The following is a 14,709-nucleotide window of genomic DNA, read 5'->3' as shown; positions in this document are numbered from 1 at the left end:
ATTTCCTGCACCTATATTAATTCTTCTAGTAAGTCTTTATTGATAATGAGTTTTAGAACAGGGGATGGAACTGCACATGTATTTACTGGAAGAGTAAATGTATATTTTAAAAATCAAGTCTTGGTTAATGTCTTTATTGACAAAAAGTTTTCATTATAAACTGAAAATGTAAAGTGGCCCTTATCAGAAAAATTATCTAAGTTGATGAAAATTAGTCCTTACCAGACTTTGTTACATATTAGTCAGAAACTTTTTTTTTTTAGTTTGCTTTAGAAACTAACTCCTTAATATAACACATACTTACTGCTGATCTCAAGAAATAAAGTAACCCGTTATTTCTTCAACCCATAGAAAAATCTATAGATGTTAGACTGGGTTCTCTATTCAGTAAATAAAAGTCTCAAGTTATTTGAAACACTTTTTACTCATTGTCAGTACTCACACATGATTACTTCAAATTTAACAATAGTAGAATACAAATTAATAAGGATTTTATATTGTGCCTATTTTTAAATTTCTTTTTAGCATCAGAGACTTTTTCCAAGCATTTTATGTGAACCTCAAGATATGAAGTATTAAATATATGCTGCTTGGTTGCAGTGAGGATGGAATCCAGTTATCAACTCCTCCATAACTACCACCAGTTTAGCTTCCATCTCCTGCAACATCTCCACAGGACCCCAGAAAGCCTCACAATCCATGGTTTTCAACCATGGCCTTATGGACCAGAGAGTAGTCTTTTACTTTAAAGGATTGCTTCACTTTAATGCTCATGTTGAGGTGTGCTGCAGGGGCACCATGAGATATGGACAGAGTCTAACAAGGCCTTTTTAATTCTTTTCCTGTGGTGAAGCTCTTAAGTGGGGCTTAGAACTGCTGTATAAGCCACTTTTATTTCTGTATCAGGTCTAATCAACACTAGTGAATAGCATTTTGTGTTCTCTTATAGATTGTTTAGAATATTTTAAGCACCTGTACAGATTACTAATCTTTTGTTTCTGAAATTATGTCCTCAAGTATGCTACTGTGGCAGCACCTCCCGAGACGTGTTATGTGGAACAGACGTAGGAAAGTCTGATGGATTTGGGGACTTTGGCTGTTTAAAGATATGTGGCAAGTAAGGTTTGATGTTTTCCTCAGTTAGAATAAAGCTGTATTTTATGCAACAATTATGTAATAGTCTGTTGTTTTTCTTAACAGGGACTTGAAATGTGGGAACCACATGTGTTCACAGGTGTGCCACCCTCAGCCCTGCCAGCCATGCCCACGGCTCCCCCATCTGGTGCGCTGTTGCCCTTGTGGGCAAACCCCACTCAGCCAATTGCTAGAACTTGGAAGTAGCGGTCGGAAAACATGCATGGATCCTGTCCCTTCATGTGGAAAAGTGTGCGGCAAGCCTCTGCCTTGTGGTTCCTTAGGTAATTAGTAGGCATAAAGTTGTCTTTAAAAATATGAACATAAATTTTTGGCAGCAATGGCTACTTAAACAAAATAGTACCTAATTCCAGTTACAATATCAGAGGTTTTCCTAAATATTATGATCAAATTTGTGTGGGTACTTTTTCTTTCCTCCTCAGATTATACTTCTGAAAACTCACATTTGCCCAAACGATCTCTCTCTCTAATTTGGGTATTTTATTGCCGACTCAGGACAGTTGTGGTTAGATACTATTCTGTGGGGGAGTGGGCATTGGGGTGTTTATGATTTCTCTTAGCAACCTACACTAGTATGAATGCCAGGTATCGTTTTACTAATTTAGGGTTCAATAAGTGTTTAGAAGCATTTTCATATAATAGAAACATCTTAAAATAACGGGGTGAGGTGTTTAAGAACTGAAATTTTCAGTACACTTAAACTTCATTCATTTGAACCACTCAAGAAATGTCTTTCTCTACAGCTAGGTTTCCCATATAGCTGAGGATATTGGAGGGACATTTTTCTAAAATTTACATTCCCTCCTTTCTTTAAACACAGAATACTGAAGATAATTTCTTTCCCCTTATTTGACCCAGAGTCATCATTTCCCTGAAACTCAGTTATTGTATTATGCTGAGTACACTGATTCCCTCTGGGCTTGCTGAGGTTTCTCAGGCGATTTCCCCATAGCAGTGTACAGTTTGAATTGTTTTATTTATTTGTTAAAGCTTTTGGTGGTTTATTTTCTTATGAATGCTTTCAGTATGCCTATGTGCCTACCTTTAGTCACTTTCCCTTTCTTGTGACTTGGGGCTTCTGATTACTTGGATATAGAAACCAGAAAACGTTTGTTGGGATTAGCTATAAAGTAATAGTCTGAGCTTCTGACAGAGACTTTTTGAGGCAGTCCTTGGGATATGGATATATACAGTTTTGCAGTGACTTGGCAGTTTCTTTCCTGAGTGAGTGTTCAAAGGCTGTGTGTTTAGAAAAATGAAATTGGGCAAGTGAGTCTGAATAAGAGATGTGTTCCTATAACTAACTGTGATAAAGATAGAATCTTTAGGTTTGGTTTGCATTTTTCCAAATAGAGAGATTTCACATTTCTTTCAAGTACCAGTAGGAGTACCCTACCTAATTCCTTTTCTCAATCTGACTTTAAAATTATGTATAGAGAAGAAATGCCCTCTTCTCATATTTTAATACATTTCAACCTCATCAGGAAAATCAGTTGTCTGTTGCTTCTCTGTGTCTACTGTGAAAATGTATCTTCAGATAAGCCCTGTGAAATAGAGATCAGATGACTTTCAAATCAAGAAGGATGGTAAAGTTCTTCCCTTTTCAGAAAGCACATGGGTCAGTTCTGTAAGAATTTCATATATAATGACCAGAAATCCTACCCAGAGGCTAAGGTAGCTTGTTGGCATTGACAGAAAGAGGAAATGTGAAATAGTTAATACAAAGAGACTTGAGCAAGAGAAGGACAGTAATTGTCAGTATGAACAGACCTGGGGGTGGGACAAGACCAGCTCAAGGGACTCAAGAGTAACTGCTATACCTCAGCAGAGTTTTAATCATGGAACACTTTTAAGGAACTAAGGTGAGTTGGATTGAGAATCTCAAAGAAAAGCCCATGGCTAGTGGTAACAGTGGCTCTCATGTTTATTCAGACCTCGCTTATCTATAGAAAGCTTGTTAGGTCTTAGTATCTCACCCAGTAGGAAATTTCCGTCCTAGACACATAGCTTTAGTACAAAAGACTACTGCTTTCAGGATGGTAGCATGAGGGGCAAAACAAGCAAAGCTGGGGAAAACTATAAAAAAGCAACCATTTAAAGTCTCTGGAAATTGTCCTATGGGCATACATCAAATGAAGAAATTTTTATTGAAGAAAATCTACTAAAGCTCAGTAAGAACAGCAAGAGTGTGTGTCATTTGAATCACAACCTACTTTCTCCTTCCCCACCCCTTCCCAGCTCAGCTCAACAAAAGCTCCACTCAGGATGGGTGTGCCCAAGAAATTGGGGCTTCATCTACCCTCAGCTCCCAGTCCAGGGTTACTTGCTAGGAGGAGTGGACCACCAGCTTTTCTCACCCCTCCTCCCCCCATCCCCACCAACTCCAAGTTGAAAAGGCTAAATTTCTGGTAATCTCAGCTGACAGGTTGGGGACTCCCTTCCTCTGCACAGCCCACCCATAGATTGGAGGCTCTACTCTAGTCACAAGAGGTAGGAGTACTGGGGCCTCAGTCACCCTCACCCCAGCTCACTTGTAGGAGAGAGGTTTCACAGTGAGATAAGCAAGCTAAGAAAACTAGAGGGTGCTATCTCACCCAGCACCCATAGTAGTGACTGAATGACAGGGTGGGGGGAGAAGCAGTCCATAAGGAAAGAGTTCCAAAATATTCCTCAAAGGAACTGACTTTAATTTGAAAGAGAGTGTGGGGAAGTTCAGACCTAAGGGCCCTTTAGAAAACAATAGCTCCTCTTAATTAAGAGCAACGAGCTAAACTATAGGCCAACTGGTTCACCAGAGAGACCCAGGGAAGGAGATAACTAAGAGGAACCATCCTGGGGTCAGAACAAACTTCACAGATTTGCCTCAAAGACCACCTCTGCCCAAATTTTATTGGATCAGACTACTGAGCAGTTTATGCCCCAGGACATTGTTGAAAATAATAGAGCAATCAGCCAGCAATTAGTGGAGCCTCAGGACTGAGTGTAATACCAAATGAGGCAGACAGCTTAACAGAGAGGTCAGGGAAAGAGACAGTCAGAGAGCCCTGCTAAAACCATTGTCATCCCAGGGTGACCGTGCACATGCCCAAGGCTGTGCCATCTAAAGAACAACACCAGTGGCTTCATACTGTAATAGAAATAGACTTCACTAAAATAGCTTAGCTAAGTCACAAAACAAATAAACAAGTAGACAACAACAACAAAAAACAAGCTGTGGAAAGAGGAAGCAGGATCCAGAGTGGCTGCAAACAATATATTACCAAAAATGTTCAGTTTCCAACAAAAGACTACAAAGTATGCAAACAGGAAAAAAAAAAAAAAACCCACAGGTAACAGTAACTTTCTGTTTCAGTTTTCTGTGAGAGTGACCAATGTCAAATTTAACAGAGACTTCAAGGTAGCCGTTACAAATATATTCAAAGAACTAAAGGAAACCATGCCTGAAGAGGTAAAGGAAGGAAGGTATAAAGGCAATGTTTCATCAAATAGAGAATATCAGTAAAGAGATAGAAATTATAAAAAAGAACCAAATGGAAAATCTGGAGTTTTCCAGTAATTAAAATTTTAAATTCATTAAAGGGACTCAACAGTAAGTTTGAGCTGGCAGAAGAAAGGATCAATAAATGTGAAGATAGATCTATAGAGATTATATAATTCAAAGAACATAGAGAAGATGAAGTGAATAAAAATGAACAGCACCTCAAGAGAAATGTGGGACACCTTTCAGCACACAAACGTGTGTAATGGGAACACCAGGAGAGGAGAAAGGAGCAGACAAATATTCAAAGAAATAATGGTGGGAAACTTCAGATTTATTGAAAGACATTCATCTACACATCCAAGAAACTCAACAAACTCCAGTAGGATAGATTCAAAGACATCCACGCCTAGGCACATAGTAAAAATGCTGAAAGCCAAAGACAAGGAGAAAATGTTGAAAGCAGCAAGAGAAAAATGACACATTACATACTAGGGAACTACTATAAGATTCACAGCGGACTTCTCATCAGAAACAGTGGAGAACACTGCATCACAACAGGAAGGCAGTGGGATGACCTATTCAAAGTGCTAAAAGAAAAAAATTACCAACCGAGCATCTTATATCCAGGAAAAGTCTTTCAAAAATGAGAAAAACAGAGTTCTCTGCTAGCAGATGTACTTTACAGTAAATACTAAAGGGTATTTATATACTTCAGGCTGATACCAAGCAAACCCAGATGTAAATTTAAATCCACAAGAAAAAGCAAAGAGTAAAGGTAATTACATAATTATAAAAGAAAGTATAAGTGCATATTTCTTCTTCTTGCAACTGATTTAAAAAGTGATTGTTTAAAATATGCATATAATTGTATTGTTAGGCCTACAGTATATAGAAATGTATCTGACAGTAACAGCACAAAGGAGGTGGGTGGGATCAAAGTTGTACTGGAGTAAGGAAGTGATACCAGATGGTAACTCAGATCTGTAGGAACAAATGAAGAAAACCGGTAATGGTAGATAAGATAAATATAACAAGTTATAAATACATACTTGCTCTCCTTTCTTTTCTCAACTTCTTTAATAGGCATAACATATAAAGCAATAATTTTAACATTGTATTGTTGAATTTGTAACACATATAAACGTAATATGTATAACAATAAAAGCACAAAAGAGGAGAAGAGAAAATAGAGCTATATGGGTGTAAGGCTTCTGTATCTCACTGGAATTAGGTTGGTACAAATCTGAAGTAGATTCTGATAAGATGCATATGATAAGCCCTAGAGCAGCCATTAAGAAGATAACTCAAAACATAATGGAACATGCCATTACCAGGAAAAAATGTTACACTGGAAAATATTCACTTAATGCCAAAGAAAGCAACAAAGGAGAGTTAAGTTAACAAAAAAGACATTGAGACGTAAAGAAAACTAAAAGTAAAATGGCAGGCATAAATCCAACTATATCAATACTAACATTACCGTCAATGAATTAAACAAAAACCAGAGATTGTCAAAATGAATTTTTTAAAAAGATCCAACTATATGCCACCTTTGGGAAACAGACTTTAGAGTCAAAGGTACAGTTAGGCTGAAAGTGAAAGGATGGAAAAAATACATCATGTAAACAGCAGCCATTGAGAAAGACTGTGGATGATCCCTGATGGGGTCCTTGAAACAGGACTTGTCCTAAAATCTAGCTTAGCAGAATGACTAGCAGGCCACCTATCACCAGACGTTCATAGAACTTAGTGAGATTATGGATGATGGTTTCTGATTACTTATGATCCCCAGGTGATTTTCGGAGTCAAGAGTACTTCAGTAAGTCACCCATGGCTACAATTTTAAGGACAGCCGAGTCTAACCCGGAGACTTGAGGTCTAAATAAAGAGTCAGAAGATCTGTTCTTTGACTTAGGCAGAGCATCTTGTGCTCCAGAGCATCTTGCTGTGACTAATGCTGGGGCCTGTCCTTGCTGGAAAAGGCTCAGCCTGCCAGATGAAGGGAAGATAGGGGAAGAGGCATTGATAGCATCCTTCTTCCCTCAACTCTGGTGATGGAGTTGCAGGGAACAGAGGTGGAAGACCATTGTGGCTAGTTAATTTGGGAGTCTGAAAATGAGTAGTTGCAATTTTCATTCTCAGCTCTTTTCATTTTTATTAAAGATTTCATTCATACTTGTGAAAAGCTCTGCCATGAAGGAGACTGTGGACCATGCTCTCGCACATCAGTTATTTCCTGCAGATGCTCTTTCAGAACAAAGGTAAATCCTACAGAATGCTAGAGTTGTTGCCCCCAATGCCTTTTACTTATTTGTTTGTTTGTTTGTTTGTTTATGGCTGCATTGGGTCTTGTTTGCTGTGCGCGGGCTTTCTCTGTTGCGGTGAGCGGGGGCTGCTCTTCACTGCGGTGCACAGGCTTCTTGTTGCAGTGGCTTCTCTTATTGTGGAGCATGGGCTCTTAAGCACATGGGCTTCAGTAGTTGTGGCGAGCGGGCTCTAGAGCTCAGGCTCAGTAGTTGTGGCACATGGGCTCAGTTGCTCCACGGCATGCGGGATCTTCCCTGACCAGGGCTCGAACCTGTGTCCCCTGCATTGGCAGGTGGATTCTTAACCACTGTGCCACTGGGGAAGCACCCAATGCCTTTTAAATTGGTGATTGTGGGAGGAAAGGAATCAAAATAACCTCAGGCTTATTCCTGTTAATACTGTGTATGATTCATTCAATCCAGCCAACGTATACTGACATCTGCTATGGACCAGTTGTAGGATAGGTATGAAGGGGTATGGCACGCAAGGCTCAGAGACCAGTAATAGGCTTAGGGCACATATACAAGTAGCTTGACCAAATACAAGTGTGATAATGCTAGATGCCAGAAGAGAAGAACAATAGCACCGTTGCAAGCAGTTATCTCACTAAGTTAGAGGGAACACAGTCCACAAGATCGCCCTCACTTCTGACACCCACTGCAGGAGTTCAGACAATTGCTGAATTAGAACAGTCCACATGACCACCCTCACCTCTGATACCAACTGCAATCCAGTGGTCCCCAAGGCTACCCTCAAGGTTTGATTATTTGCTAGAAGAACTCACAGAACTCATTGAAAACTGTTATACTCTTGATTACAATTTACTACAGGGAAAGGATACAGATTAAAATCAACCAAAGGAAGAAGCATGTAGGGCAGAATGCAAGAAAGTACCAAATACGAAGCTTCCAGTTGTACTCTCCCCATGGAGTTGGAACAGCGCTACTTTCTCAGCACCAGTGTGTGATTGTATGCGTGGAGTATTGCCAACCAAGGAAGCTCACCCACCAGAGAGTGGGTGGTCAGTTTTTATTGGGGCTCCATCATGTAGGCATGGTTGACTGCCCATGTAGCTGATCTCAGCCTCCAGTCCCTCCAGAAGTCTACTAACACTGTGTGACCCAAAGCCCACGCCCTAAATCACATCATTGGTCTTTCGGTGTGGCCAGCCTGCACCCTAAATCATATTAGACTGTCTGGTGACCCCAAGGCTCCAGGGAAACAATGACACTCCCATTAGGCATGATATTCCAAGATTATCTCCCAGAAGCCAATGGCAAAGGCCAGACCTCTCTTCAGATAGTGATAATTTTTCACTATACAACTGTTTTGTCAATCTCTGCTTTCTGCCTGGGACAAACTTCATTGGACTATGTATTATAAAAAGTCATCTTACCATTTTGGAATTAGTGCCCATTTCTGTGTCTGTAACCAGAAGAGGCAAGAAGCTTTCCTCTGAAGTCTTTAGGTAATCCAACTTGGGGAACATACTGAATGTTGATCTGTCCTGCTCTCTGACGTACTTCTGGTCATTTCAGTGCATATCGGCACCTGTCCCAGCAGAGCACAGGCCTGGGTAGAGACAGAATTCTGAGTAGTTGATTCTATTTGTTAAATACAGCCCAAGGTCTGGGTAGCAACTGACTTGCAAATGATTCTGAGGATATTGTCTATAAATTGGGAGCTAGCTTAATAGGTAAGCTTCAGAATTAAAAAATTGTCAAAGTAGTGCAACTTACATGTGACAAAAGTTGTGTGAGGTTGTGTGGGGTTTTTTTCCTGAATGAAATCACAGAATACATAGGACAGTAAAGGTATTTTGAATGTCAGGTACAGGACCATTTTATGCTTTGTAAATACCAGCTTGAAGACTGAGATACTCTGATTTAGTAATCATAAATTTAGTAGTGCCTAGAGGTGCTCTTTGTGACCAAGAATTACAAACAGGGTTGGGATACACAACTGTCAGTTTGTTTCTTTCTCCCCAACAATCCCTTTGTCTCTGTGCTTTTTTGCTTCTAATTCACTCTCTGTCCTCACTCCCCCTAATAGTGGATCCCATGGCAGTGAGTGTATTCTTGAAAAGCTATGTGTAAATTGAATTTTTTTGCAAATAAAAGTCATTCTAAAATTGCTGGAGGAGCTCACTATCAATATGAATTCTGTTAAACAATTTGACAAGTGAAAGATCTCTTTGAAACACTGATAATCACCCCATTGTTCAGCCAGATTTTTCCTGAAATATCTTTTGTAATGGAATGGGCTTTTCCAGGGAAGTGAGTTTTCTAGATAAATAAAAACTTATTTCTTAAAGCTTCAGAAGTTCTTCTCTTTTAATCACTTTGGTAAGAGTCTTTGAGAAATGTTTGCTCTATCTTGCTACCTATTAACAAAGAACCCTGTATTTAAGTTTTTATTGGTAATTCATATTTAGTATAGGGATTTATGGGAGTTCTGTCTCCCTGCAGGTGTACATACCACTCCAGCATGTCATTTCTTTTTCTTTTTCTTTTTTCTCAACTCCAAACAGCCTCATGTTGTGGGTGACTGGCGCCTGTCAGGGAGAGTCCCTTCCAGTTCCCTGGAATGAATGTGCTCCGGCAGCTAGCTGCTGGGCACTCAGGGAAGGGGCTGCCTCTGGCCAGGGTCGACCCGGCACGAGCACAGACCCCTAGGCTGGCTTCGTCAGAATTGTTACCGAACACAAGTTCATGCGCCTGACGCACAGTGAGGCCAAACGAATAAAACTTCGGGGTTTGGAGCAGAGAAGGGTTTATCGTAGGGCCAAGCAAGGAGAATGGTGGCTTGTGCTCAAAACCCCCAAACTCCCAGCATTTCCTGTGTACAATCCAGTGTTTGTATTAACTGGAGCACTCATTCAAGCAATTTCATGAGTCACTTTTGCTTTGTATCTCTAGAGAACATATGGGGAATTTTTTCATGTCCTAGAACCGAGCCAACTCATTGATTTACCGAAAACATTTTTCTAGCTAAGAAGCTTCAATTTCTTAGACATCTTCACGTCTGTTATCAACTCCAGCAGCTGCCCCCCTTTTTCAGGGTCATTTTCACTGAGAAGAAATGTTTTTATCATTTTGCTTATTTCTGAGTACATAGCAACCTGTCCATGACATCAAAGCCAAATTCGGATGTAGATGCTGGGCAGCCAGCCAGCCTCACTCTCTATCAAGTGACTGACTCGCCCTTCACACAGCAGCCTCCCCACACATGTTATTCAGGAACATGTATCAGCAAAATTACATGTGATAGACCTTTGAGGCCATTCACACATGATTGAAACCAGGGTAGCAAAACTTTGAGTGGCAAAGGACTTCTGTATTCCACTCTGCTATAGTTCAGCTGCTTGCCAGGGATACTCTTGAGTGTGTAGAGCTGTTTGACCCTGCATCAGATGGTACTGATTGTTACATATTTTCAATTCTTGTATCTGCTTTTTATGGCTTTTTCTGTCTGTACCCTTGCCAGACAGTTATTTCTCTTTGCCTTGCATACTTTAGCAGTCGGTCCTTCTTTCCATTCAGATTTTATAATACGTAATCTGCTGTGAGTTTGGAGGTCAGACCACAAAGAATGTTATATTTGCATGAAAAGTCATTAGACCTGGCGCTCTGTTGTGAGTAAAGCTTACAGGGACTGGGTAGACGTAGCTCCAGATAGGTGAAGTTGGTGAATAAGTGACTGCCAGAGAAGTACTGGGTATTTGGGATATGCATGTTACATTTAGCATTATACTGCAGTTATGTTGTTTCATTTATTCCTAAAGTAGTTACTATTCCCTTTTCTTTCTCCATAGGAGCTTCCGTGTACCAGTCTCAAAAGCGAAGGTATGACTGGGAAGGGGCATGAGGTAACTTTCTGGGGTGAAGGTAATTTTTTACATCTTGACAGGGGGATGGGTTATGTGTTTGTCAGAATTCAGTGAAGGTACTTTGTGCATTTAACTGTATGTAACTTTTACCTCAAAAGAAAAAAAAAAAGAACCATAAACTGAATTCTAGTTAATGAAATGCTGTAAAATACTAGGGAAGTGTATTCATGTATGCAGCTTACTTTGAAAAGCATCCAAAATTAAGATAAACCGATAGTTGGATGGAAGAATAGAGAGTTATGAGAAAAAGCAACTACTGGTAGAGGCTAAGTAGTGGGCGTATATAGGTGTTCACTATAAACTCGTTTCAACTTTTTTATATGTTTGAAATTTTTCATAATAAAATGTTGGTATGGGAAGGGAAGGTAAATAATATCTAATGAAACAAACTTTGTAAAAACTGACTCTGATGCTTGATTCCCTTATGGCTTGATAGGACTGTTGGATACCTAGAACAGGGGCACTCAGCCAGCAGCCTTCTTAACCTTTAGGCCTAGAATATTGTTTCTTCCTTTGTCCTTGATCCTGATACTCCACTTTATTATGGTTCTGTCCTTGTTTTACCAACCGTCACATAGTCTTTGTTTAAACCACCTTAAAACTGTTTTGGAAAAGTGATAGAAGATAAACTTATACAAAATAAAAGCTCTTATTCTGGTCAGAAAGAAAGCTGTATTGGTTAAGGTGCTTCTGGCTACAGGTATCAAAAAACCCAAGGAAAAATGACTTTAGCTCTAAGGAGGTTTACTGTCTCTCATAACAGGAAGTCTGGAGGCAGAACAAGTCCAAGGTTGGTTAATTACAAACCCAGTGATTCTAGGACTCCAGTCCAGCTTCCTGTGATTTTCTTGGATTTCCCCTCATGGGTATAAGTTAGCTACAGCAATTTCACGCATTGAGTCATCTCCCAGCAACACCTAAAGAAAAGAAGGAGAGATTCTGCTCTTCCTTCTTGAGAGCAAGGAAGACAGTCCTGAAAGACCCTCAGTATATTTTTAATCACATATTCCTGCCCAAACCCTTCACTAACAAGGGGAATGGAATTACCATGACAGGCTACGCTATTCAGCATTCACTCCTGTAATGGGGGAACATGTGGGTGCCCAATTTCTGAACAAAATTAAGGATCTGTTAGCCTGAGGAAGGTGGAGAATGGCTGAATATCTGCTTCAAATATGTGAATATTTGACATAACCAGAAATATCTTCCTCAAAACCACAGTCAAAATTTTGGTAATTAAAATATATAATTTGAAAGACTTACTATATTAATACATAATTTTTAATAATTAAAAAATTAATAAATTAATATAAAGTAAAAAGTAGAAATACACCCTCACCCCATTTTCCCGTCCTAGTTCCATTCCCCTGATAAAACCACATCATTAGTTTGTTGGGTGTGGGTCCAGATCTTTTTCTATATTCATACAGGTGTATACATGTGCTCGTATGGTTCTTACTAAACATACTGTCTGGAACTTGTTTTTTTCCCCTAAGTAATATATCAAAGACATTTTTCCATGTCAGTGTGTATAGCTCTCCCTCTTGAGAACATTCTTTATGTGGATATGCCATAGTATAGTTCACCATTGCTCTTTTGTTGGTCATTTAGGTTGTCTCCAATTTTTCCCCATTATAGATAGTGCTGTAACCATCCTGTTACTTTTTTAGCTTATGAGGAAAATTTTCAATCATATGTGAAAGTAGAGAGACTAGCATAGTGAATCCCTATGTACCTATCACCAGTCATCAACAGTTATCAGCATTTTGCCCATCTTCTTTCTTCATCCATCCCTCTCTTTCCTATTTTTAATTTTCACTGAAGTACTTTGAAAACAAATCCCAAACGTTATTTTACCCATAAACACTTCAGCGCCTTCAGCACCTTTACTGAGATAATATTCACAGAACATACAATGAAACATATTTTTGTTTTGTTTTGTTTTGTTTTTTCTTTTTTTTAATAAATTTATTTACTTTTTGGCTGCGTTGTGTCTTCGTTGCTGTGCGCGGGCTTTCTCTAGTTGCGGCGAGTGGGGGCTACTCTTTGTTGTGGTGCGTGGGCTTCTCATTGTGGTGGCCTCTCTTTGTTGCAGAGCACAGGCTCTAGGCACACACGCTGCAGTAGTTGTGGCATGCGGGCTCAGTAGTTGTGGCTTGCAGGCTCTAGAGCACAGGCTCAGCAGTTGTGACACACAGGCTTAGTTGCTTTGCGGCATGTGGGGTCCTCCCAGACCAGGGCTCAAACCCGTGTCCCCTGCGTTGGCAGGCGGATTCCCAACCACTGCACCACCAGGGAAGTCCCCAGTGAAACATTTTAAAGTGTACAATTCAGTGACATTTAGTACCTTCACAGTGTTTTAAAACAATCACCTCTATCAATTCTAAAATGGGTTCATCATCCCAAAAGGAAACCCTTTGTTTACTAAGTTTTCATTCCCCACTCACCCCTCCCCACCAGCCCTGGCAACCACTAATCTGCTTCCTGCCTCTGTGGAGTTAATTATTCTGAGTATTTCATATAAATGAAGTCATATAATATGTAACCTTTTGTCTCTGGCTTCTGTCATTGAGCATGTTTTTAAGGTTCATCCACCTTGTAGCACGCATCAGTACTTCATTCCTCTTTATGGCTGAATAATATTCTGTTGTATATATATACCACAGTTCGTTTATCCATTCATCTGTTGATGGACATTTGGTTTGTTTCCTTCTTTTGACTATTGCAACTGGTGCTGCTATGAACATTTGTACACAAGCCTTTATCTGAGAACCTGTTGTAAATTCTTTTGGTTATGTACCTAGAGATGGAATTGCTGGATTATATGTTGGTTATGGGTAGAATTTTTTTTAAAAGAACTGCCACATTGTTTTCTATAGTAGCTACACTATTTTACAGTCCCACCAGTAATGTATGAGGGTTTCATTTTCTCCACATCCTCTCCAACACTTGTTATTTTCTGTTTTTTATTACTACTATTATTATTATTACTGTTATTGCCATCCTCAGTGGGTATGAAATGATAAATCATTGTGGTTTTGATTTGCATTCCCTAATAACTAATGATGGGCATTTTTTCATGTACTTGGCCATTTGTATATCTTCTTTTGGAAAAGTCTATTCCTTTACCATTTTTTAATTGGGTTGTCTTTTTGTTATTGAGTTGAAAGAGTTCTTTATATATTTTGAATCCTAGACACTTATGAGATAACTGATCTGCAAATATTTTCTCCCATTATGTTGTTGTCTTTTCTTGATGGTGTCCTTTGATGCACAAAAGCTTTTAATTTTGATCAAATTTATTTTTCTTTTGTTGATTGTGCTTTTGGTGTCCTAGCTACTTTTGAAAGTGTATCTGTAGGAAGCATTACTTATAATGGAATTACCACTTAAATTTTTGATAGATACATATGTACTCCAAAAGTTTATTCTCCCATCCACTATGTGCCTTTTTCTCCACACCTTCACCTGTTCCATACATTAATCAGTCTTCCTATTTCCTTTTCTTCTTAAAAAATTTTTATTTTTTGGGGGGCTTCCCTGGTGGTGCAGTGGTTGAGAGTCTGCCTGCCAATGCAGGGGACATGGGTTCGAGCCCTGGTCTGGGAGGATCCCACATGCCGCGGAGCGGCTAGACCCATGAGCCACAATTACTGAGCCTGCGCGTCTGGAGCCTGTGCTCCGCAACAGGAGAGGCCGCGATAATGAGAGGCCCGCGCACCGCGATGAGGAGTGGCCTCCACTTGCCGCAACTAGAGAAAGCCCTCGCACAGAAACGAAGACCCAACACAGCCATAAATAAATAAATAAATAAATAAATAAATTTTTAAAAAATTTATTTTTTTTTATTTTTGGCTGTGTTGGGTCTTTGTTGCTA

At 39.6% G+C, this 14,709-nt stretch overlaps 1 protein-coding gene across 3 annotated transcripts in view; it reads left to right on the top strand.

The window, feature by feature from the left end:
- The window catches only part of NFX1 (nuclear transcription factor, X-box binding 1), a 79,408-nt gene that overhangs the window by 37,706 nt on the left and 26,993 nt on the right, over nt 1-14,709 (top strand). For all 3 annotated transcript variants that reach the window (XM_082627944.1, XM_082627943.1, XM_082627942.1), the window contains exons 8-11: nt 1,018-1,117; nt 1,201-1,418; nt 6,800-6,897; nt 10,758-10,788. In XM_082627944.1, the coding sequence (XP_082484070.1) occupies nt 1,018-1,117; nt 1,201-1,418; nt 6,800-6,897; nt 10,758-10,788 (447 nt within the window). The remainder of the gene's footprint in view (nt 1-1,017; nt 1,118-1,200; nt 1,419-6,799; nt 6,898-10,757; nt 10,789-14,709) is intronic.

The sequence above is a fragment of the Mesoplodon mirus genome, assembly GCF_964341445.2.
Source record: "Mesoplodon mirus genome assembly, chromosome: 1".
Classification (NCBI taxonomy): Eukaryota; Metazoa; Chordata; class Mammalia; order Artiodactyla; family Ziphiidae; genus Mesoplodon; species Mesoplodon mirus.
Note: the sequence above shows the minus strand (reverse complement) of the source record. Positions and strands in the feature narration are given on the sequence as shown.